We start from the raw sequence: 26,663 nt of genomic DNA on the forward strand, positions 1-26,663 counted from the left end.
GGTCGCGGCTTCTCCGCCGGCGATCTACCTTTTTCGCGGAGTTGGAATGCCGGACCACCCAAGTTTTCTTCCTCTCGACGTCCTGAGCACGATGGTGTGCTCGGATTCTCCATCCGATCAGCCACGGCGGCAGATCGAAGCCACAAAGGCCGCGGCTTCTTCGCCGGCGATCTGCCTTTTCCGGCAGCCATTTCCGACGAGTCAGTGTAATTGAATTCTTGAAATTCAGTTTCAATGTAACTGAATTCTTGAAATTCAGTTTCAGTGTAACTGAATTCTTGAAATTCAGTTTTAGTGTAATGAAATTCAATTTCAGTGTTTGATTTTAGTTTTTGCGAAATATTGAGTTTTAGCAAAAACTTCAATTCCAGAAAAAAAAAAAACAGTTTCACCAAAATTCAGTTACAGTGATGTCAGCGTGCGTCGGCACGTGTCAACATGTGTCAGCGCGCGTCAGAAGGGTAGGGGTTGGGCTTCCAGTTGTCCTGTAGACTTGCTTGGACGCGGTAATGGTTGGGTTCTAATGGCATACATGTAAATTAATGTAATTAATAAGCCTAAATTATTAGTAGGCTTTGAATTGGGTGCAGCTGGTGTGTCTGATTATGGTTGGGTGCGGCAACAAAGTTTTCTCTATAAATGGGTGCTACAAATTACGGACTATAATAATAATAATAACATTTATGGGCTTAGAAATTGGATTAAATTTCTAAGTTTGGGCTGTAGCCCAATTGTTTTACAAAAGATTAAAAGCCCAACTAAAAAAAAAAAATGAATGGATTTTGAAGATAATACCAACGTCTATTCCCTTAATTGCATATATACATAAGTTTTGACTCATAAGCTTTGATCAATGGTTTTGATTCTTCTTAGAGGGATGAGTCACCTCTAGGCAATGCTGAGAGCCAATTAACATAACCAGATTTGAGCCAACAATAGGTTACTCCAACCAAGAGGTTGGCTTATAAATAAAGGGCTGTGGTGTGAAGAGCTCACCCTTAAGCAAGCAACCAAAAAAAAAACAGAGAGAGAGAGAGAGAGAGAGAGAGAGAGAGAGAGGGACAAAAAGGGGAGGGAAGAAACTTGAGAAGGAATCACAAGTTTTAGCCTCTTTTTAACTTCAAAGGATAAGAAGGATGACCCAAACACATAGGAACGGACCAAGAAGGAACCCGTGTTCAAGAAATTAAGATCGTGCATGTGACAAAAATATGACCAATGATGTGGAATACCCAAGGGAAATTTAGAGAATTTGTTGGAGTATTATGTTTTGTTTGTTTATCAATAAATTGTAATATATAAGAAGATGAAGACTATTTTCATATTTTGTTTTGTTTGGAATAGTGGTTTGCTAAATAAAGTCTATTTTCATATTCACTTTATTTAGTTTCTTCAATTATTTTATTTTATTTTTTTCACGTCTTAATTGTAGAATAATTTTATTAATCTGCGATTAGGACGTAAGTCATGCTTCACTCCGAGATATTAGATTTTATTCAGAATTGTGATGTGGCATTGTAACTCTCGAGTTTTGGGCGGTATCCCAAATCGAAAGTTAAAGCCAAAAATCCAGAGCAACTGGAGCTCAAAACCATGAGAGTTCAAACCGAGGAACGAGTCTGAACTAACGACTTTTACCCTAATGTATTAAACTCTCCCAAGAATAAGATCAAAAGGTGAAAAAAAAAACATAAAATATATGAGTTCGTTCTTTAATTAAAGAATGGATATATGTCCTACAGAGAAATAATATATATACATAGTTGTTCTCTACTGCGGATGTGCCAACATTTGTTTTAATGGATACCCGATGCCGAGCACTTGGCAATGGTGCCAATCGCTTAGTGCTAGTTTTTTTTTTTTTAATAATAGCGGAGCACTTCTTGCAGCTCTCGAAGATTCTTTCTCGTCTCGTTTTTTATCTCATTGCCAATGGTGTCACTGGTCCAATACCGTTACAGGGTGTAGAATGAAGCTTGTAATTTATGGGTGGGCACGGTACGGTATGGTACGGTATGAGCCCCATACCGATACCATACCGAAATTTTTATTCGGTACGGTATGGACATTTTTAAAACTGGTATCATACCATACCAGTGTTCTATGAATTCGGTATGGTTCGGTATGGTTTCGGTATATACCAACATTTTAAAATTCTTTTTTTTTTTTGTCAAAAAACAATATTTAACAACCAAAAAGAAATATATATATATATATATATCAATGCCAAAGAAACTACAACAATGACAAAAGAAAGAGTAAAACAGTAAAACACAACAGCAACTTAGACCCAAGTATATAAAACCCAAGTATATAAAGCATGATAATGAAAACAACAGGAAGACATCTGCATCTCTGTTTTAGAACGTAAAAGTAAGCAACATAAAATGGACAGCAGTGATGGCCAGCTGCAAGGTCTTGGTTTAAGTGTTAGTCAAACAAGAAAATACTGAAAGTAATTAAAAATTAGGCCAATAAGGCAATAAGCTTCCTAGAACAAGCACATAACCACCATATAAAACATTTTTTAGTCATCTACAACTAACAGCCCAAGTCAGTGTACTTGATCGAGCTATATAATCCTAAAACACTTTCACAAACTCCCCCCTTCTGCTATTTGAAAAAGTTAGAGAATACTTCTTTGAAATCATTTGCAAATTAAGAAGACAAAATGGCTGGAGCTTTTGTTGAAGAGGCTCTGCTCACTGCTGTCCCTTTCTGTAGTGCTCAACGATGCAGAGGAGAAGCAAATTGTGAACCCTGCTGTCAGAGACTGGCGTGATGAGCTCAAACATGCTATTTTCCCTTTCCCTTTCCCTTTGCCTTGACTTCACTTGCATGTTCTACACAAAATGGAATACAACATAATTAAAATTCATTAATTCAATGCAAACTTTAAAAGCAAGCAACAAAGCAAAGCAAGTAATTATATTTACAAAACATTACCTGATTCTACACCTTCATAAAATTCAAGTTCTTCAATGCAAGGTTCATCCTCCAAGCTGGAAATATCATCCCCACTCAACCAATTTTGCATACAAATCAAGGCCTCCACTGATGAAGGAGTTAATGAACTCCTAAATGAATTTATGACTCTACCCCCAGTGCTAAAACTACTCTCTGATGCCACTGTTGATACTTGAATTGCAAGAACATCACTTGCAATTGCTGCCAACACAGGGTACTTGGGACCGTTGAGCTTCCACCACAATAAAATGTCAAAACTTTGGGTTGTGTATTCTAAAGGATCCATCAAGTATGTATCCACTTCATGTGCCACCACTGCCTCATTGCTCTCTTCCACCACCTTTCTCCAATCATCCAAAATATCATCCCTCCCATTATCCCTACCCTCCTCATCTTCTACCATATAAGTTGCAGCACTAGTATTGTGTGAATTAGAATCCACATTACCTCTCATCTGTATGCCACCATCTACTTTTGGACCATACTCTTCATAAAGGCTCATCAACACTCCTTTCATCTCTTTGGTTTTCAGCTGCACCTCTTCCTCATCAAACCTCTCCTTCCTAAACAAATGAGTTATATGTCTAAGCTTAAACCTTCCTCATCAAACCTCTCCTTCCTCATCAATCTTTTTATGCTATATCCTCTCTTTTTCTCTTTGGAAAATGACCAATTTGTCTCTTATTTCACCTGGGTCCTTATATTAACAATTTTTTTCAATCAAATTGTCATATATAGTTTACTTTTTATAACAATCAAGTCCAAAATTATAATCCGATCCAAATTTTAGATGGAATTTTCATGTGCAATGTTAGCCTTTTTTAATTTAACTTATTAGGGGCAAAATAATCATAAAATTCCAACAATTGCACTCCCGCTTTGACAAAAGTAATGATTTCTGTGTAAAATTTAGACAAATTTTGAACTTAATTGTAACAAAATGTAAACTACGGAGACTTGATTGAAAAAAAATTAACTATAGGAACCCGGTCAAGTGAAACAAGGGCCAAACTACGGAGACAAAATTGGTTATATGCCATTTTTTTAAGTATTTGGGAGAGGGAGATTTGAAATTAGGACTTTTCCAACATTAATTATAAAGAAAATACCACAGCCCGGCCAATAGATGGTTTGTATCTTTTCATGTTATATCCAAAAGTCTACATATGCCTCATAAGTAGTACAGAGACCAATATTGCAATATGATGTAATGTACAACATATGTTAATTCATTTTTGGGTCGATGGTAGCTGAATTTAAAACTTTATATATTGCATAACCTCCAAGAGCCATTGCCAGAGCAACAACCACCATTTTCAAAGCGATCTCTTTGCTTAACTTTGGCCTCAAAACTGTGCTTCTTAAACCAAGTAAACAGCCATTAATTGACGAAGTAGCATTTTCAGCTGTTTTAATCTTCTCTCTAGTGCTTGATGGAGCTGCCTCTTTAGAATGCTCAGCTAATTCATGTGTTGAAAGGTTATTAGGAACTTTCTTAGGCATAGTTATGTAAAGAATTGCATGGGAAAACTTGGCACGAATTGCATTTGTATCACAATCTTTAGAAACTTTGATCTCTTTGCGAAAGCGGCTGCATGTAGATGTAGTTTGATGATCCATAGCTTGCTTTCCACTAATGGTTAGTATGCCCAGATTGTTGATTTGGACTCTAACTTCTTGTCTTTTGAAACCTACATGCATCGATGTACAAATAAAACAAAAATATTATGCGTGCCATGCTATAATAATAAGTTAATGATTTGGTATAGTAGATAACATGTAATCTTCTTTTTTCTGAGGTGATTTTGAATTCAAATTTCATAGACAATAATTTATTAACAAAAAAAAAAAAAAAAAGACATGCATACTTAGTACCTGGTAGATGGACCTCAAGAATGTTAAGTCCTTCATCTTTGTGCCACTGGCAAAACGGTTCAAAATCCTCATAAGACGGCTCATCCTTTGCTGCAGGCTTGTTGGTAATTTCCATTGGAGATCGAGGCTTGTGTATGTGTTTTCTCTTAGGCTTTCAATTAAAGGAAATGTTGTAGATCAATTTATTGGCCAAATGAAGGCCTCTTTTGTCCTTTCTTATGCATGCTGAAAAAGCGATTGACAGGGTAGCCTAAAGGTTTCTTCTGGGTTTCCTTCTTATGATTCCTTATTTAGGTTGCTATTCTAAGTTTTCGTCTTTGTGTAGTGTGGTAATAGTTTCTTCGTCATCAAGATTAAGCTTATATATATGCTAATACATTATGAACACATCAGCTAAAGATTGTGAATTGTGAAAGGGTTAATGAGATATTAGTCCCTCATATTAATTTTTTATAGAGTCTAACCGTACATCTTTTTAATTAATAGGTAAGGCCATCAGAAAGAGAAATTATTTTATATAACCGATATATTGACACGTGGTATAACCAGTTTATGTGTTATAATATGAGTAAATGTTATTAATAGTATACTCTACTAATATAAACACATCGTAAAATAATGCCCTTACATGTTGGATTAGTTATATCAGGTATATCGATTATACCCTATAATTTTTTCATCAGCAGTGGTGAGAGTGAGAGTGTTGTATGAGTTTACGCACTCTTATAGTTGGTTGAAGAATTAAGAGTGAACCCATTTAAGAGTGATAAGTGAGGGCAATGCATGGGTCTGCGTGAGAGCTAGTTGAGCTGAGGGTAATGGGTGGTGGGGCCCACCCACATGGGAGAAAAAGTGAGAGCAAAAAACCGAGTAGTGGCCGACAAGATAGGGCCCAACATGACAACACCAGCCTGTCACTCCCTTAGGTGCGAGTGAAGGACACCAGCGGTTAATTTTTTTGAAATGGCACCAGCTGCTGTGCGCGCTCGTGACGTGGCGTCATCTAGACGCTCCAAAATATAAAAAATTGTAAAAAAAATCCATAAAAAATCTGAAAAATCACAAAAAATTTGTAACGGCTAGTTTTCGTCGTTCATTAGTGTGGTTTCCTTTATATGTTTGTTGTCGTTGGTATCATAAAATAAAATGAATTGTGTTGTGTTGTGTTTACCATTTTTATGCATTTCAAATATTAAAAAATATCAAACAACTTGAAATACTAGGTGAAGATAAAATATAGAATTTATAATTTGGGTAATAAAATTATAAGTCCAAATATATTCAATATTGATTTTTATATTAAAAATCTCTTTAAAATAAAATCAATGGTATAATTTATATAACTATTTAAGTTATAAATTATAACGTAACAATCAAATAATCTCAATTGGACTTTAACTTAATTAGGTACACAGATATGACTCTCAACTATAACTCTCAGCACCACTACAACTTCAACACATATGACTATCATTCTCAGCACTATTCAAATCACAAAATCACTTTTTAGGCCACTTATGACTCTCAAATGACTTTCATACTCACTCAACCACTGTGGATGGCCTAAGGCCAAACTTTGAAATTGTAAGCCAAATTTGATATATATTTATAACAATAATGCTAAGAGTCCCAACTTTTTTTCACAACATTTATTTCCCACCTTATGTGTCATTACATTTCTGGACATGGTATTTCCTTTTCTTTTTTGTTTTTAAATTTTCAATGTATAAAATGTCATGTAAGTTGGGAAAAAAAGTTGGAATCTCTAGCACTATTGTATTTATAATACATATTAGATTAGTTTATTTACACAATATGCCATTATTTAATTGCATTAGTTCTCCCATCAAAAATTTCCCTAAACTTAAGGAATTCATTAAAATAATTAATATATGACACTTTTTACAGATAATGATTAATATGAGTCCACTTTTGGACTCTCAATGATAATTAAACCTACCTACTTTACCCATATCATAAAAAAGTCCACTTAAATAGCTTTAAACCCACCTTTTAAAAAAATTAGTGGTTCTCTCTCTCCATCCCCTTCTCCTTCTTTGATCGCCTCTCTCTCTCTTCCTTCTCCTATCAAACCCTCACCGTCCGGCGAGTAAGGCCGACGAGACCACAACCCTACTGCTCGTTCTCCCTCTCCTCTCTTTTCTGTGGTAGCCTTTCTCTTTCTACTTTGCTTAGCTCTTTATCTCTGTCCATTTCTCTCTCTATCTATTCTCTTCACTATAAGCCATTGTTGGAGCCTTGAGGTCCAGATCGGAGTTTGTTGACCATCGATCTGAAAGAACACACCGGCCTCTAGATCCGAATGTGTTGAATCGCTGATTTGGAGGTACTATGCTGATTCCATCCATTTCTCTCTCTCTCTCTCTCTCTCTCTCTCTCTCTCTCTCTCTATCTCTCTCTCTCTCTCTCCTTTTCACTATAAGCCATTGCTAAAGCCTTGAAGGTCCAGATCGGAGTTTTTTGACCGCCAATCTGGAAGTAGGCACGAGCCTCTAGATCTAGATTTTGCTGAACCGATGATCTAGAGCTATTGTGCCAATTATTACTGTCGAACAGTAACTATCTTCCTATATAGTTACTATTGGACATTAGCAATTATTTGTAATTTTTAAAATTAAGATTTTTTACTCCAAAAGCTTCTTCTTTTTTTGTTGGTTTTATGCTTTTTTGACATATTTATTATATTTATATAGAACTTTTTCCGTAGGTTCATTTTTTATTTATGAGAATTATTTGTAGGTTATTTATTTGTTTATAATTATTAACCTAATTCATGATTGACATTTGAAAAAAAAAAAAGTCCAACAATTAATGAATCATTAGCATTTAAAGAACAATAAATTATATGTTACAACAAATAAAAAGTCAAGTAAGGAAAAAATGTCTTAAATAGGATTGAGGGCATATGAGAAATTTACAAAGTTTAAAATTTAAGAAATTATGACTAAAAATCTAAAAATGGAAAGTGGGATGAGTTGGCAAGTGGTCAAAGGGGGTTACCACATGAAAAAATAAAGATATGGATTTTAGTGTAAAAAATATGAATTTGAAGGGGATTTTTCTAATTTACTAATTGTGAAAAGGTGCCAGTATGGTAGACAACATATGTATATGCACTTCTGCTCTAACTAAGAGACGACATCTACAAGCTAAAAAGATGTATCTGCAACCTAAAAATGTGCAGATGCATCCAGCATTTGCATCCACTGTTGGACGTATTTTACACCATCTTTTTATACAATTATTATCTCACGTAGCTTGCTAGAAATCGATATCTTTGTAGGTTTTACTTTGTTTTTGTGTTTCTAGGATTTTCAAGGCAAATAGGTTAGAACGAGTAGAATGGTGCACAATTGGAACTAAATGGACTTCAGGTAGACCAAATGGCCCCAAGGCCCATGAACGACATTGTACCGCCCATTAGGCCCATCCATTACCTGATTATGGTCCTTAATTGAACGACTTCGTTAATTATAGTCCTTGATTGAATCAAAGTGAAAACAAGATCCTTAACTGATCGAAAAATGAGGTAATAGTCCTTTTGGTATAATTTTCCCTTATTTAAAATGATCTTTGCAAAGAATTAGGGTAGTCAAGGGCGGACCCATTAAGCTAGGGTCCAGCATGGGCTGCCCCCTCTTACAATTTTATCCATATATATATATATTTCTCTATTATCTCAACTTGTTTTTTTAAAGTTTTCCTTAAATGTGGGGACAAGATGCTTGATAAAATGTTTGAAAGAAACTAAAGTAAGGGCAATTGGAAATGTCTGCAAGTTTTTTTCTCCTAAGAAAAAAATTATATATGTTTCCTCTTATCTTGTCTCCACGAATAAAAAATTTTAGGTCCGCCACATAGGGTAACGATAAAAGACACTATAATTTCAGCCACATACACTCCAAACTAGATATATTATAGTTTCTTTATACTCGAACTAAAATTAAATTGTCATTATCACTACCCAAGAATTATATACACACACGCCATAGAAGAAAAAAGGATTACCTTACCGAAGTAGTTTGGTGGATTGTGGATGCATTTTACCACCATTTTCAATGTATTTTCAAATTCACCAGAGTTTCTGGTCTTTAGGGACTGCAAAATACAAATTAAGCCATCGTTTGATTTATCTTTTTTCAATTTGGAAACTGATGCTAGACAATAACTTAAGTTATGAGCTAACCATGTATGTTAAGTTTACAACTGAAACTCTAGAAACTAAGCATGTTACCTTTGTATAGTCATGTCCATAGATGTGTTTATAGCAAGAGAATGTAAGCTTTAGCTGTGGAATACTTCGTTTACTAAGTATTTCTAATACAACAGTTTCTTCTATGAGCCGGCCTGAACTCCCCTCCCCTGTTTCATAAAGCCTCCTTGCATCTGACTTAGCGATGTGTTGGCTAACATCTGCATGGTGTGCCTTATGTGATGCAGCCAATGCAACCAATATCTGTTACATTTAGATTTTACATACATTAATTCATCAATTAATCACTGCAAGTTTGTTTATTTTTTGGCTTCATATATAATACCTATACCTATACCTCTTGTTTCTTCAACAATTGGACCAATATCTGTTACATCTGCATGGTATTGCTGCTAACGTCATTACCTATACCTCTTTGATTGATGGAGTTTGCAAATTAGGCGAGTGGGAAGAAGCTACGAGATTGTTGAAGGAAATGGTGAGTAAAAAAATCTTTCCTGATGTATGCACCTTCAGTGTCTTAGTAGATACACTTTGTAAGGAGGGGATGGTTGTGGAAGCAAAAAGCGTGGTTGGAATGATGATTGAAAGAGATATTGAACCTAATACAGTTACGTACAATTCGCTTATGGATGGTTACCGCTTGCGAGGAGAAATGGACAAGGCAAAAAGAGTTTTCGATTTAATGCTTAGCAAGGGTGACTGTCAATGCTCGTAGTTATAACATTTTGATAAACGAATATTGGGAAGAGGCCATGATGCTTTTTGAGGAAATGTATCGTAAGGGAGTGGTTCCAAATACCATTACTTATAACACTCTTATGGACGGTTTTTGCAAAGTGGGGAGATTACAAGATGCTCAAAACTTGCTCTCTAAGATGCAAGCTTGTGGCCAACTTCCAAATGTTCAAACTTATGCTGTTTTACTAGATGGCCTTTGTAAAAACCAACAACTTTCTATGGCAATAGAATTATTTAGAGAGATGGAATGCAAGAAGTTTGATATGAATATTGTGATATACAATATTCTTATTGAAGGTTTGTGCATAGCTAATAAAATTGAATCTGCAAGGGATCTCTTTTGTAGTTTATCATCAAAGGGATTTGAACCTGCTGTGTGGACATATAATATAATGATTAGTGGATTTTGTAATGGGGGCCTAATAAATGAAGCAGAGAAGTTGCTTGCATAAATGAAAGAGAAAGGCTGTTCTCCAAATGATTGCACGTATAACACAATTATCCAAGGAGTTGTAAATAACAATGAGGCGTTAAGGGTGACGGGACTTGTTCAAGAAATGGTGGAGAGGGGTTTCTCTGCAGATGCATCAACGACGGAATTGATAGTTGATTTATTGTCTAAGGATAATGTAGATCCTGCTTTGTTGGCATTGATAACATGAGTTGATTTGCATCTTTGAAAATTCAAAGTTTTTTCAGATCCTCCTCATTATCACAATGAACTTTGAAACTACTGCATTTTTGACAAAGATGGATGTCAGTCTATATGTTATCTATTACATATCCTTCATGTGAAATTTATGTCGTTTATCATGTAGATTCTTCTGGTCTTTAGAGCTGGGTGTGAAAGTTTGTTGGTGTGGTAGTTGTTGCAGGTTGGTTGATTGTGGTGGTGGTGGTGGTGCAGTGATAGTTTGTTGTATTGGTAGAGGTTTTATGGTCCAAGTGGTTCACAGTGCTTCTGGGTTTGCAAGGACCTGGTATGAGGCTTAACCTCCTCCGTAGTTGGAATATCCGACTATTACACTTTGCAATACATAATGTTTTGTGTTCGTTAAAGTATAAAATGTACATAAGAAGAAAACTAGAAGAAATGGGTATTTAATAAACAAATCCCAATCTAAGTTGTTGCAGAAATTATCACCTGATGATTATATATGTATTCAGTTTTTCTGTCGATCTTCATACGTTTCTGTTGGATCCATTGGCAGGCCAATTTGTCCTATTTTATTTTAACTCCCGAATTTTGGACACCCAAAACCCCATATGTATATGTAGCTGTAACATGTGGTGCCAGATGAATTTCAGGCCAAGGCAACAAGAAAGTCTCTATAGTCACCAGCTGGGATGTTCTCACAAATTGCATCTCTCAGTTCAATCCCATGCTTTTTCTTAAACACCCTTTGAATTTCATCCATGTCTACTTCAGCCCTGCTCACTATTACACGTGCCAACGCTCCTCTATCAGCTGTAGACCCTTTAATGTTTGCATACAATATCTGTCAACCATGTGCATGCCAAACTGAAATGTGAGCCTTTTTTTTAATTCCAAATTTTTTCAACAAACTTGCACAATCAAAAACAATAATAATGTATACATGCATGGGGAGTTTCTAATAAGGTTTTCCTTACTTTATTATGAGAGTCACTCCATGTACATTCTATTTTAATGATCCGGACTGTTTATTTAAAAATGATTTTTGCAAAGAATTAGGGTAGTCAGGGGTGGACAAATTAAGGGTCCAGTGTGGGCAGTTGCCTGCTCTTACAATTTTATCTACTCATATATTTCTCTATCATCTCAACTCGTTTTTTAATGTTTTCCTTAAATGTGGGGACAAGATGCTTGATAAAATGTCTGAAAGAAACTAAAGTAAGGGCAATTGGAAATGTCTAAGAGTTTTTTTCTCTCAAGAAAAATTTATATGAAAGTTTCTTCTTATTTTGTCCCCACGAATAAAAATTTCTGGATCTGCCACTGAGGATAGTAATAAAAGAAACTCTAATTTTACCCTCATACACTCCAAACTAGATATATTATAGTTTTTCTATACTCGAGCTAAAATTAAAGTGCCATTATCACTGCAATTGTTGGGCCGTAGAATTGCCTACTTTGCAACTAAGTTCAATCCGCCCTCCCCCAAATCAAAAAACAAAAAAAATGTCATAGAAGAAAAAAGGATTACCTTAGCGAAGTAGTTTGGTGGATTGTGGATGCATTTTACCACCATTTTCAGTGCATTTTCAAATTCACCAGAGTTTCTGGTCTTTAGGGACTGCAAAATACAAATTAAGCCATCATTTGATTTATCTTTTTTTCAATTTGGAAACTGATGCTAGACAATAACTTAAGTTATGAGTTAACCATGTATGTTAAGTTTACAACTGAAACTCTTGAAACTAAGCATGTTACCTTTGTATAGTCATGTCCATAGATGTGTTTATAGCAAGAGAATGTAAGCTTTAGCTGTGGAATACTTCGTTTACTAAGTATTTCTAATACAACAGTTTCTTCTATGGGCCGGCCTGAACTCCCCTCCCCTGTTTCATAAAGCCTCCTTGCATCTGACTTAGCGATGTGTTGGCTAACATCTGCATGGTGTGCCTTATGTGATGCAGCCAATGCAACCAATATCTGTTACATTTAGATTTTACATACATTAATTCATCAATTAATCACTGCAAGTTTGTTTATTTTTTGGCTTCATATATATGCTTGAAGATAATTAATTAATTAATCTTGAAAGAAAGAGTACTACTGCTCGAGGGTATACTAAAGCCAGAAATTTTTGGAATGGTGGGCTAATATATATGTTGTTTTTTTTGTTTTTACTGAATATCTTAACTTTCATAGGTGATCACCATCACCTCTTATCACAAAAAGGGTTGGGTTAGACCAAGGCAATGGACTCAATTGGACTTCAATAATAAGTAAACTGTCAATAACCAAAAATTATATGGGATGAAAAAAATTGGGGCAAAGCCTGCCTTGGGCAATAACCCAGTGTAACAGCCATGTACAGTTCTCTGCCTTTGGCCCTGCTGAACTTACCAAATTTGTTTCCAAAATGATGTGATAATATTTAATTTATTCAAAATCTTGGTCCACTTAATAAATTTAGTGGGTGAGTCTAACATTACGGTGAAAGAAAACATGCATATATAACGAGGTCAATATAGTAATTACCTTTTGGTAAGGATGGGGAGGCTCAATATTCATGATATCTTGGTCACAGTGTCTCCTAAATCTGGTGTGATATGCTTGTTTGATGACAAGGATTTGACTTGATTTTCGACCCACAAAAACCTCTACAAGAGCTTTATAGTTTGTATGATCACCTTGCAGGGCCTCCCTCACCACAATTGCATCACCTTCATGCTGCTCAATCATCCACATCCACAAGGCTGCACATAACTTTGGAGAAACCCCAGTCACTAGTTCTGCCTTTTGGAGCCTACTTACCAAGTCCTCTCCATAGATTGCCTTGTAAGTTTCTCTGATCTGTCGCCTTTCTAACCGATTTCGATGAGCCAAAGCCCGAATCAACTGGCTTAGCCGTCCCCAAGAATCATGAATCTCTTTGCATTCAGTTTCAAAACTTTGGGTTGACATGGTTAGCATTTTTCTGCACATAAGAGGAGCATATAGAGCTGTGGTTCGGAAGTAGCATATACTTGGCACATTGACTCATATTAATGCAGTCATGACTTGGAGGCCACGGAAGGGATTTTCACTTTTTGGGCATGCCATTTAAGTGGTGCTAGTGGTTTACAAGTATTCAATGGATGAGTGTAGTGGCCAAAAAAAAAAAAAAGCTAATTCTATTCATTTTGAGTAGATAGTGATGTGTAATAGTTTGGCCTGTTCTCCATGAACCATGTGAGTTTTGTTTTTGTGGCAAAAGGTTGGTGGATTTCCTATTAGACAATGAGTATGAACTCAGCTCTTTATAGAAATCTCATCCAACTCTTTCTACATCAGCCTCTCTTTTCTTTTTCTTCTTTTTTCATTTTTCCCATTTTTTCTTTTGCATTATAAACTGTGGAAATATCATTTATTCAATTTAATTTTTGGTCTGTGAAGAATACGGTTGGCCATATTTTCAATTTGGACTATGAACCACTTGAACTCAAATGAAATTAAGCACAATACACCTGTTCACGACTAAACACACTATTGAAAAGTGTTAATTGGACTTGGTATATATTGAAATTTGGCACTTGATCAATCTTTTTTTATTTAATTGTTTCTTTCTTCAGAGAGACCAGTTTTCTTCCTAAACATTTAAGAGACACCATCTTAGATTGATCTACGATTGAGAACTGTAAATGGTATCTCTTTATCCATGCCCACCAAGGTACAATGGAGGTGTCAAACTACAGGGTTATCATTAATGGACAATTCTGGGTTATTCTGCAGCCATTTTCTCCTCCTAGCCTCTGAAAATGATTATGCAAACATTAGAAATCAAGTAATTTCTGAATTACCTGCAATTGATACTCTAGTAGGTCAAGCTCAAAAAGAATCAAAGAATTGGACATAAGATGTTTCACTAATATAATATAGAAAGAATACTGAAAAAGTATGAAAATTCACACTAGGGTGATACTCTTGTAGGTACTTAAGTATTTAAAAATTGCAGCAAGTAAAATAGACTCACAACTTGCTCTGCAAAGCTCCTGTGACTCTAACAAGATTAAATGCACACTGGGGTGATTAGACCTCCACAGGACACTTTTTCTTTTGTTTGCAGAGCAAGTCTTGAAAAGGACAAGGGAAAGGAAAGTGTACAATGCTTAAGCAAGGCCACCTTATTTCTTAAGCGAACAATTTCTTTTACTTCCTGTCCCCAATGTCCAAATGGAGCCCAAATACATTTTTTAATTGAAGAATAGGGGAAGAGTACATCCTAATGTTGCACAATGAGCACACAACCAACTACGATGACTAATGCCAACATAAAAGTATAAATCAGCATCAAATACAAATTGCCACTTAGTTTTAGGATCAAAGTAGGGTGGTCTGAAAATAATCCTAATTTTATTATATTTCTCAGTGGAAGCAACATTGGAGAAGCATAGCTTGGTCACCATAAACAACAATGTTTTTCTTAGCACCCACAATTAGCTGACAGGCCAAGTTATTTCAATCCTCAAATCACCCTGTAAGGTGAAATAGCTTCAAAATGGTAATACAATGACACCTCCACGTTCTGATTGTTTGGCCACCTAAAGGGCCAAACTCATAACATGCAAGAGATTCTCTGACCCAAATTACCATTGTCTAATCTAAAGACTCGGATAACACGTATCAAGACCACTCTAGACAAGGGCCATATAGAAATACATAGCTGATTCAAGACCTTAAGTACAGCAATAAAAAGTGGTGATAATATTACTTGTCAATATTATATAAAATGTGCATTCTTACCAATTTCACTTACTGACTGACAACAATTAACACAGTGACATACATTTAGATTACTGAAATCATAGACAATAAACTTGTTCACTCAAAGTAGTGCTTTTCAATCAAGAAACCCAATGCGGTCTCAAGGCTGCACTAAGGCAAAGCCAATTTGGACTCCTGGAAACCTAATAGAAATCCATTCATCTAAGTTCCAAAACTTTTGAAAAAAATAAAAAAGAGTTAAATTTGTTCTGACATCAACATGCATGTTCATAAATCAAATTAAACCATTTGGGTCTTACACATTCAGCAGGTATTCCCATTCTACACAAACATTCCCAATTGTGCCTAATCATGCTTCTCCCACACCCAATACTTCTCAACTACTATTTTTTTTTTTTATGAGAAACAAGATTATTAAAACAAAACATAATTACAAAATATAAAGGTAGTGGACAAGATATCCACCTATCTTAACATAACAACAATCACCCCTCAACCCTTGACGAATATAAAAGTAGAGAGAAAAACACATATAGAAACCTAACAACAACACAAGACCCGAAGCAGCAATAGATTGAGATTGAAGAAACAAAGAAAGAAAGAAAGTTTGCAGGGAAAGGGAATAATATATCAAGGAACACTTACTTGATAGATGCATAATGAAAGCTCAAAGACAAGAAAGATTAACCTCAGATTATAGAAAGATAAAGTAGCTGGATTTTTTTTTTTGAAAAGAGAGAAACTTTTTATTGATCAAAACTCAGAACAATACACACAATGGACAAGATGTCCATTATTGAGAGAAAAGATCAAAAAACGAAAAAACATAAAATTAGGTCTCATAACGCCTAATCCATTTATCTAAGTGCTGCCCTCCAATCTAAAATTATATCGAATAGATATACCCCCCTGAAGTCACTAGTAACAGATGCCCAAAGGGATGACCAAAACACTACTCTATCCCACAATTCTTCAACATCTGCACCTCTATAATCCTCAAAAATTCTTCGATTCCTCTCCATCCAAATAACCCAGAAAATGGCCAGCATTCTGCAATTCCAAAACACCTTGGCCTTCTTGATCCCACCAAAACCAAAGAACTTTTCACTCAACAAAGAATAGCACCCTTCTGGCATTACCCACATTACCCCTGCATCTTTGAATAAATTTGACCACAGCTTTGCTGCTACAGAACACTGAAGGAAAACATGATCAACACTCTCCCCTTGGATCTTACACATAACACACCTGCTTGGAGATAAACAAACATTTGGCCTCCTTTTTTGTAGAATATCACAAGTATTTATCTTTCCAAGAGCTACTAACCAAGCCAAAACTCTGACTTTTGGAGGAACTTTTGCTTTCCAAATCAAGCCTGCCGGTAGAAAAAGACTACCATCGCCATGCCCACAAAGAAAGGTAAAAAAAGACTTTGAAGAGAAAAACCCTTTTGAGTCCAATTTCCAAATTCTTGAATCTCTAGTGGACGACAAATGAACTTTCTCAAGCACTAAGAGCAAGGATGACAACTCCTCCACTTCTAAGTCATTTAAATTCCTTCGAAAGCCCAGGTTCCAAATTGGCTGAAAATTAACTCCCCCTGCCATTTCTGCCACTGTTAAGCCATGATGATCTGACAGATTATACAGCCTTGGAAAACAGGTTTTAAAAGCCTCCTCTCCTCCCCAAACATCCTCCCAAAATCTAGCCCTTTCGCCGTTCCCTACAACCAGCTTACAGCACCCTATAAACTTATTAAAGCCTTTTGATATATCTTTCCAAGGGCTGCGACTTGACCCTTTCCTTACCTCTTTTGAATCCCAACCATTCTCGTGGTTTCCATATTTACTTCTAATCACTTCATGCCATAAGGATTCTCTTTCCAAAGGATATCTCCAAAGCCATTTCCCCAATAAGGCCATATTTTTTGCTTCCAGATTCCCTATGCCCAATCCCCCTGATTGCTTTGACTGAGAAACAATATCCCATCTAACCAGATTAAACTTTCTCCCTTCCCCAACTCCTTTCCACAGGAAGTTTCTCATTAGTTTCTCCACCCTTTTAGCTACCCCCTTTGGTATTTTAAAAAGTGATAAGTAGTAAGTTGGGATACTCCCCAAAACAGCCTGAATCAATGTCAATGTTTCACACCCAAAAACTTGGCTTCACACCAAAAGTTCCCATTGCAGGAAAATTAACAGACCAGAAAATTTCTGATAAAATGTTTTATTCATCATCATCATTTAAATTTGTCAAGGTTTTGTAATCTGGACTTCGGGTCTACCAATTAATGCTTCTTGTCTATATTTCACTATTGTGGCAGTAAGTTCAAAGCATAAGAACACCCTTCCATGGTCTCCTAATTCCCTGAAAAATTCCGGCATCACACCGGCCTTCGGCATCTCACCTAAGGTGGCTTGGAATCACTCCAAGTCAATTCATGCTTCACACACAAGCAGAAAAATCTAATTTCTTTCACCATTAACTTCTCTTAAAAGGTTACAAACCAGCCCTTTTATAGAGCCATTGATACATGAACAATAAGACCCACATTAATACGCCTAGGAATTCTAAGAGACATAACTCATAACACTTAATGCCTTGAACAGGTGACATAAAGAGACTCTTCATGTGTAAATTGCATTCATTAAATAAAAAAAGACTTCATGTGCTGCTTGGAACTTGGATGGACTGATTTAAAATACTTTGAACTTGGCTCCTGCATTACTCAGCTACATATCACAATATCACTTCTGCATCCTGTATTGATTGGTAAATGTAAGAGCAGAGTTGGTCTTACATTCATAACAAATTTCTACCAAAATCTTTCTTAGTAATCTACTATGATCTACCAACAGTACAAATTGTGAAGAAAAATCTGAAAATAAAAATAAAGCACCTGATTGGTATCACTTTTGTGGACCAGCTTTTATATATGAATCTTCATGCATATATGGATAGATTAATGTAAAAATACATTCTGCATTGTTTTTTAAGACTGTTCGCAAACAATATTCTTTCATAAAGCTATTTATAACTCATTTCAAATATCTATAATTGCTTAAAATGGCTTATTAAAGTATTTTTGTTGAACTTCAAGCATCACCCTTTCATTTCACCCCTACATAATTTTTTACTCAAAAGAATAAATTAAGCTTAAGAACAAAATTCAGTAAATGTCTTGCCAGACTCATTCTTGAAAATTTTGAAATGCTTCAAAATTTTCAAACAGACATCATTATACCATGAACTAAAAGCAGGGGTCTTATATAAATATAACTTGTCAACATAAATTCATAATTAAGAAGGAAAGAGAAGAAAAAATATTAAGTCCCTAAATTCATCATAGAATTCCCACATAACACAAGATCATTTACATTTTCAAATTTAAACAATATACCATATAAGTATATAATATAACAAACCCCTAAGTGTATATTACAATATAAACAAAGTAAGCACCCAATACAGAATGTATATATATGTGTGCAACTTACAAGTAAAAGAGAATGGAGAAAAAAGCTAAGATATCCTCACCTGAGAATAGAGAAAAACCTTGCGGATGTTTGATATCTAGTAAATGTCAGACACTCCTCTAGTGACTTCATTGAATGCCAATTAAATGAATAGCATCGTAGACTCAGTTGGACTAAACCCTTTCTGGTACATTGCTTCTAGCCATCTATCCGCCTCAGATGTCCTCCCATGTTTAAGAAAACCATGTACTAAGATGTCATAAGTCCATCGATTAGGCTCATACCCTTTCTGGGACATCCTATAGAACAATGCACAAGCATGGTCCATCATCCTGCTATTACTTAATCTTCTCAGCAAAATATTGTATGTGTATACGTCTAGAGGAAAGCACTTTTCAAGTACTTCTTCCAAGTTGTCAATATGTTGGTTCACCCTAATTCCGCCAGAAAATACACCAATAAGCAAACCAAGCATTGAACTATCAGACGTCTCGTTTTGCACCTCTCTTAGACGAACCCAAGCCTTGTAGAGCTCTTGTGTTTTCAAAGAATGCAACAGAAGTATGTTACCAATAAAGGATGTAATATGGCGACCAACTTTCTCCAAGTCATTAATGAGATTGACCGCTGTATCATATTCTTTATTGCAGCACAGCAACTGTATAAGAAACTCATAACAATCATCACTTGGAACCACTCCCTTCTCTCTCATTTCCTTCAAGAAGTTAAGTGCAATATCCGCCCTTTTGGCTTTGCATAGACCAACAATCATGGCACTGTATAGTCTTCTCCCCATCTTTCTTCTCTGGTGCAGATCATTGAAGAAATTCAAAGCATCTGAAATTCGTCCACTCTTCAAATAGCTCTGCAACAAAAGAACGTCAGATCTCAGATTGGGCTCAATCCCACTTCGCTGCATCATCTCAAATACTTCTCTAGCCAGCTCGGGCCTTTTGGCATGCCCAGCTCCATACATGAAAAAGTTGTATATCTGACAACAGGGCTCCCTACAAGACAGCTGCATCTCCAACAAATTGAAAAATTGCTTGTCTGGATTTTCCATCTCACATAGACAGCAAATTACATCTTTGAACAATGCAGGAGTCGGTGAGTGACCCTTTTCTTGCATTTCAATAAGAAGTCTGGCAGCAATATCCCCCATATTTAACCTAATTAAACCATGTATCAAGCTATAGTATGTACTCTTTTTAGCAAATTTATTTGTTCTGTTGAGTTCCCCATGCATCAAATAACCATCTTCTACCCTCTTAGTTCTGCAAAGAGTTGTAATAAACTTATTGTATGTGGAGGAACTCGGCAAAAAGTTCTGCTCTGATGCAAAAATAACTAACTGCTTCATCTTATCAAGCTTTCCCTCTCTGCACAAAGCATCTGCCAGTATAGAAAACGTTTTCCTACCCGGAAAATAACCTTGTTCAGTAGAATACTTCAACACCTCATACGCTTCGTCAATGCTGTTATCCCCACATAAAGTATTAATTAAATAGTTGTAAAACATACTATTAGGGGAGAGCCCGAACTCAGACCTCGAATAATACAACTCCAGCGCAATACCAACCATTCCCGCTTTGCAAAAGAAGCACAAGACAGCATTCATGGTGACATTATCAGGGGAAATCTGACCCTCCTTCATCTCTATCAACAAATCACAAACCTCCTCAAGCCGGTCCTCCCTCAAAAGCCTGCATATCAAAGCATTGTACCTAAACACATGGGGAACATACCCTTCCAATGACTTCTTGCTTTGCAAAAACTCCAACGCCGCATCCAACTTCCCAGCCTGAACTAGATCACGAATCCACACACCATAAGCACTCTCCATCATAACCACCCCCGAGTCTCGAAACTCCTCCACCAACTTCCCGGCATGCTGGAACTTCTTATGCTTACAAAGGGCATCCACAAGAACACTCACGGAATCCCCATTGACGGTCTGCCCATCCGCCATCAATTTCCGCAGATACCCTTCCGCCTCATCTAACAGGTTTTTCTTGCAGTACCACTTGACCATAACCGAATGTGTGACCTCATTCTCGAAACCCCTCAAAGCAATTTGCTTGGCAATGACCTGAACAGCATCGAAACAATTCTCCTCCACTAGAGCATTCAAAAGCACATGATAAGCAAAGGCATCCAAGTCAAGACCCTGAAACCGCATTTTACCAAACAGTTGGAGCGCAATGTCGGGCTTGCCCGCTACCGCGTAACCCATGACCAGAGTATCGTGGAATCGAACCCTGTACGAGTACCGTTGTTTCTGATAATTGGAAAGAAAGTCGAGCATCAGCGACATGAGCTTCGCCCGCGACAAAATCTTGAAAATGGCATTGAACGTGGCGCGCGTGTGGTGGAACCCGGGCTGGCGGCCGGCCCAGTCGAAGAACTTGAGGGAGGAGAGAACGTCCTGGCGGTTGCTGACGTGGCGGAGGACCTCCAGGACGAAGGCCTCGTTGAGGCGGAGGTTGAGATGGGAGAGCTCCGAGTCGGCGGAGGAGCGGTGGTGGTGGTGAAACGGCATGCCGATTTCTCCGTCGTCGTCTGTGGTGGTTTTGAGGATTTGGGAGATTCGGTCGAGGACGACGTCGTTTTGGGTGTTGAACCATTCTTTGAATGAGAGGACTACCTCCTTTGCTGGGAATGTGGACGATGATGATGGCCTTGAACCAGTCAAAACGACGCCGTTGTTGATGATGACGAGTGAGGAGAGGTAGTTAGCACGAGATTTGGCTAATTTTTGAAGTGAACAAAGCATTATAGGGGGATTCAATTCTCAGTTGGCAAGTAGGCTTATGTCTTATGTCTGAGGAATCTGCTCGATGCTCATGCTGCAATTCGCTTCAGCTGTTTTTTGAAGACAGATCAATTTTTGAGACACGCCCAGAACAAAGAAGCTCGAAATCAATTTTTCTCTGTGAGAAAATCTCTCTGAGTTTGGGTGTGTCTCTGCGTTCGTCTCTCTCCTGGCGCTGTTCTTGGGATTTGGGGTTTATTCACAAACACTGAGGTTTTCAGTGTTTTCATGTAGACTTCTAATGTTTCAAAAATTACAACGAAACCCTAGTTTTAATGTGGTACTTAAACTTTTATTTGTCCCAATTGAATACCTAAATTTTTATTTTGTGTCTAATAAATACCAAAATGAATTTTTGTTAAAATTATCAACAAAAGTTAGGGGCAATATAATCAAAGTATATTTTAATTATTTTATTTATATGTTTAAAATTATAAAAAAAAAACACAACCAACAAAAAAAAACACAAAATTATAATTAAAATATAATTTAATTATATTTTATAAAACTAAACCATGTTCAAACATCCTCTTTACACTTTAATTCTAAGTTTAAAGAAAGAGAGAGAGAGAGAGAGAGAGAGAGAGAGAGAGAGAGAGAGAGAGATGGAGAGAGAGAGAGTTTGAAAGGACTCTAGAAGAATTAGAACCCAAGGAAGGAAAGAAGGTGTAGTCACTACCTTTGAAGGAAGAACTTGGTAAGAAGTCTCAAAACCAATTCTTTTAAGTTCTTGAGTATTAGTTACTAGTTTAGAATGATGGTAAGTTGGTTATGTTTAGTTGCATTCCAAGAAAATCCAAAGAATACCATGTTTCAATTCTTATTTGGCTAGATTCAAGTCTCTGACCTTGCTGCCATATTTTCGAGTTATGTGTTAATTGAACTTAATTCACAACGAATTTAGTTAAACTTTTTTGAGGTATAAAATTAGACTTTCATATCTTTCTAAAAAGCTAAGATCACTTGAATCTGACCTATTATGGATTTATAATGATTTTTGTAAGTTGCATCTATAAGCTGCCAGTTTTTTGCATAATTTCATTGAAAAAGCTTTAGGTTTTCATGTATGAATTTTGATACACTTAGAATTTGGTTCTGAAATTTCTACAGTGGTTTATATACATGATTTCAGACATTTTCCAATTGATTTCACTCAATTTGGTTCAGTATACACAAAAATGAGATTTTTACCATACCAACAGTGTTTACGCAGAAAATTCAATTTCTGGTGTGAACTTTGGCTCTTCGGAAACCCCATTTTCACAACTCCAAATGCCTTACAAATTTTTATGCATATGTATTAAGATGTTAACTAGCTTTTTGGAAAATATCTTATATAAATTAGTTTTTTAGAATTTTATAAAAATCACAGAACATGCACTGCTCTTTTGGACTTTTAAACTTCCTGTTTTGGTGCAAAAGTTGATTTTTCAATTTCAAAACTTTGTGGCTTGTAAAACCAGTTTTGGCAAGTTACAATAAGGATGCCCTAGAGGCAGAAGGGAATCTATCTCGTTTTAAAACAAGATTTGGGTTGTCAAACCCCTCACTATTTAACTAAAAACTAGTCTGCAACATATTTATTTTTCTTGTATGATTATTATTGTGTTTTCAAACCTCAAATGTGTTCTAGTAGTTGATTTGGAACTTGTGTAAAGTCAGTAAATGGTTAGTTATGAGTTTGAAATCTCGGATGCAACCTTACATAGCCTTAAAACCCTAGGAAACCCTAAGATGCATGAGGTCTTGTATAAGGTTTATGATTTCTTTGTGCTTCGAAATAGGGGATCAGTTGTGTGGACCACTACAAGGGCAGAAACTACTACTAAAGGTAGGGGATCGGGTCGGCATGTTACAGGGAGTGGCGGTGGTGGGAGATTTTTTTTTTTTTTTTTTTTTTACTTTTTAAAATTCATTATTTTTATTTTTTAATATTTTTTTAAGAGAAATTACTTTTTGGTCCTTATGAATTAGTCACGTGATCAATTTTAACAGAATTTTTTTACGGAAGTGACAAAATATCCTTGATTAAAACACTTGAAAAATAATAGTCCTTCATTGAAGCAAAGTGAAAATGGAATCCTCAACTAAAAATAGGGGTATAGTTATAGTCCTTTTGCTAAAATTTTCCCTTAATATAATGCCATGTTTAATCCGAGATGTTATGATGTTATAATATGTATATATATGACATAATGTATGACTTCTATTGTAAATCAAATTGGTATATGCTGAGTCTTTATTTTAGAAATAAAGAGAATACCTAGATGCCATCTTTGTGCCTACTACTTTGAGCCACTTTGGGAAAGACTTGTGTTTATGTTAAAATCTATGTTATTATTTGAACATATTTTGAAATGAATGCAATGGTTTTGGACTAGTTGAGTGTGTGATAAGCTACCTTGGTGATACTCACCCCTACACAGTGTTTAAGATTTCAAGGAGACAACTAGGAAGGAACAATGGTCATGTTCATAGAGCTATCAGATTCAGAGGGCTTCAGGTGTGGAGGACTAGATAATTCACCTAGGAAGAGCATTCCTACTCCACCAACAATTGACTACTCAAGCAAAGAAGAGGAAGATCCCTTTATGGATGAATGTGTAACCATTTCTCTATTCTTACTACTTTGAGTTGAGAAATCTGAGGAATTAGAATTATTAAGGATAGAATGGCTCATTACTTCTTGTTTTGTTTTAAAACCCTTGTTATTTATTTTAAAGGTTTTGATGTATGACTCCTTTATGTTTTATTGATGAGTGTTCATTTTGCATCATTTTATAATACTATCTCCCTAACCTAAAGTGCAAGAACTCGACATTTTGTGTCTTGTTAATTTTTTTTTGTGTTTTGTAGGTCAAATGAAGTAATGATGAAAAAATAAGCCTAATTGGGCAATTTTGAGCTAAAAATGGAAAAATGAATCTTGAGAGAATCTTCTAGAAGAATCTAGAATTTGGAAGGAATCTTTAAAGAATCTTGGACATAATCTTTTGGATAATTTTTTTTATCAAGGTTGACTTTTGGTCAAACTCAATGGTCAACCATGTCACATCATCATATGGCATGGACCACACATGCTTCAAAAGGTTGCTTATCAGCCAAAGAAATGGGTTGATAATGGGTCGATTGTTGGGTAAAACCAACTCATTCCCACCCCTACAATTAGATACTTCTTTTATGTTTGGTTTTCAATGTTTGTAATTTGTGTTGTCTATTTTAGTCAATGGATGACTAACTTCAAATTAAAAAATATAGTAAATTAACTATATATAATTGTAAAACTATCCATTAATTCATTTATAACTAGCCTTAAATAAAATTAAACAAGAACAAAACTGAGATATGGAGATACGTGTAAGTTCATACAAGAATCGCACACACAATTATCGAAATACAAACACATGAACATCAAGTCAGTTTATTAATCAAGTCAGAAACAAATACCTAATGAAGCCATCACAACTAATCAATTAAGTGAAAATAGAACAAGGTCTTCTACTCTCTCCAATTACCTTAGTGTTGTGTCTTTCAATGGGGCTAGACTTATATGGCATAAAATTGTGAGAGCATGGACCTTGCTTATATAGGTGTTTATAGTAAAGCCCTAACCCATTAAGGAGTCCATGCCATACAAAGATTACACCACTTAAAAGACAAGCAACCCGTATTCATATCAGACTAATTTAGAAAGATTTGATTATTAGGTCTCTTCATGCCATAATACTTATAATCACAATAAGATTATAGCCCACAGGAATATCCATTATATATTCTCTATTACTTAACCAATAAAGGCATCACATATAATTACTGTTAATCCTTAGTAATATATATATGATATGTGTAACGACCCGACCCAAATTTTCACTAGAAATTTAAATTTTTATTTAACTATGTTTTTAAGAGGTTTATAAAAGATGTTGGATTGTATTTTAAAGATTTTGAGTTTTATTTGGAAAATAAAAAGGGTTTTGATTGAAAGTTTTGATTTATCTATTTTTGTTTTAATTTAAGCTTGACCCAAAGTTGACTTTTAAAATAAATGAGTTTTCGATTTTGACTTTGGTTCTGTTGGATAGGTTTCGAACCCACGAGTTCATAGACACGTAGCACGCATCATTTCGAGTTACGGTTTGAAAGATACGGACATGTGAAGTGAGGGGCAATTTTGTAAATTTATAAAAGTGGGTTTTAAATACCCAAAATCAGAAAAATTTTCTGATTTTTCTCTCTCTCTCTCTAGAATTTTCTAGTGACTTCTCCCTCTCCCCTTTATATCTCTCCCTCGCCACTCCCGCACGCCTCGCGCACCAACCCCAGCCACCCCCACTCACCTCGCCGTCGACCACCACTGGCCGACCCGACCTCTGGCTCCGGCGAGCTTCCCCCCCCAGGCGCCGACCACCTCCCGGCCTTCTCTCACCCCGAGTTCTCTCTCTCCTCCTTTTCTCTGTGCGCGACCAGCTCAGCCCAGCCCAACCTAATTCCGGCCACCTTCCCGACGACCCAAGCTCACCGGTCGACTCCTCACGCCGGCACAGAAATCACCCAGCAGCGAGCCTTGGTCACCTCAGCCTCGCGCGCACAGAGATCAGCCAGAAACCCCAGCTGCTGCCTCACCATTGACTCGTCGAATTCCGGCCACTTTTGGCACCAATCACTTCATCTCTAGGCGAGACGATCGGGGTTCGCGACAATTCGGCGGAAGATCGACATTAGATTTTCTCATTGTGAGTGGACTAACTTTTAATTTTTCTGAATTGTTTTATAAGTTGATGACTAAATTCTATTTCTTGGCTATATTGAGTTTGAATTTTAAGCTAAAAGATTTTGAGTTAGAATTTGGTTTGTAAAAATCTTATTTCCTAAGTTTAAATTGATATATATGGTTTTTGTATTCAAAGTTTCATGAATTTATGAATTTAGATATTGTGAGTTGAACGAATGCATACTCAAAGTCTCAAGGATTTATGAATTTGGTTTGGTTTAAAGAAAGTTTAAAAGGATACGAAAGGATTGAGTTTTATTTTTATATATTTACGATGGGGTTATGGAAAAAAAATGGTTTTCAAACCACCCACTTCAGTGCCCTTCCAGATTTTCAGATCAGATAGGTCTTTGGGACCCATTGCTGCACAGACA

General features: G+C 36.2%; 2 protein-coding genes across 3 annotated transcripts; both read right to left on the minus strand.

Annotated features, from left to right (window-relative positions):
* Positions 1 to 11,059: 11,059 nt before the first annotated feature.
* On the minus strand, positions 11,060 to 13,885 carry LOC147282950 (annexin D8-like). Its single transcript, XM_086248988.1, has 4 exons — positions 13,005 to 13,885; positions 12,231 to 12,452; positions 12,004 to 12,093; positions 11,060 to 11,316 (listed from the first exon to the last, which is right to left on the minus strand). The coding sequence occupies exons 1-4, from the start codon at positions 13,449 to 13,451 to the stop codon at positions 11,122 to 11,124; spliced, it is 954 nt and encodes a 317-aa protein (XP_086105114.1). The 5' UTR covers positions 13,452 to 13,885; the 3' UTR covers positions 11,060 to 11,121.
* Positions 13,886 to 14,124: 239 nt separating this feature from the next.
* On the minus strand, positions 14,125 to 21,739 carry LOC147282951 (pentatricopeptide repeat-containing protein At1g71210, mitochondrial-like). 2 transcript variants are annotated; one of them, XM_086247361.1, is made up of 2 exons: positions 18,768 to 21,739; positions 14,125 to 14,257 (listed from the first exon to the last, which is right to left on the minus strand). In XM_086247361.1, the coding sequence occupies exon 1, from the start codon at positions 21,477 to 21,479 to the stop codon at positions 18,849 to 18,851; it is 2,631 nt and encodes an 876-aa protein (XP_086103487.1). In that variant the 5' UTR covers positions 21,480 to 21,739; the 3' UTR covers positions 14,125 to 14,257; positions 18,768 to 18,848. The 2 variants fall into 2 exon arrangements, with proteins under 2 accessions (XP_086103487.1, XP_086103486.1); XM_086247360.1 differs by lacking the exon at positions 14,125 to 14,257 and adding an exon at positions 17,691 to 17,990.
* Positions 21,740 to 26,663: the final 4,924 nt, after the last annotated feature.

This window comes from Dryas octopetala, chromosome 6, assembly GCF_963921425.1.
Source record: "Dryas octopetala chromosome 6, drDryOcto1.1, whole genome shotgun sequence".
In the NCBI taxonomy this organism is placed as follows: domain Eukaryota; kingdom Viridiplantae; phylum Streptophyta; class Magnoliopsida; order Rosales; family Rosaceae; genus Dryas; species Dryas octopetala.

What these genes read in the sequence shown, in the direction of transcription:
- LOC147282950 (XM_086248988.1), bottom strand. Translation starts at nt 13,451, where the DNA reads ATGTGCAGAAAAATGCTAACCATGTCAACCCAAAGTTTTGAAACTGAA. An exon ending in CTCCCCATCCTTACCAAAAG is followed by an intron (nt 12,453 to 13,004) that starts GTAATTACTATA and finishes TAAATGTAACAG; the next exon opens with ATATTGGTTGCATTGGCTGC. An exon ending in CACCAAACTACTTCGCTAAG is followed by an intron (nt 11,317 to 12,003) that starts GTAATCCTTTTT and finishes CATGGTTGACAG; the next exon opens with ATATTGTATGCAAACATTAA.
- LOC147282951 (XM_086247361.1), bottom strand. Translation starts at nt 21,479, where the DNA reads ATGCTTTGTTCACTTCAAAAATTAGCCAAATCTCGTGCTAACTACCTC.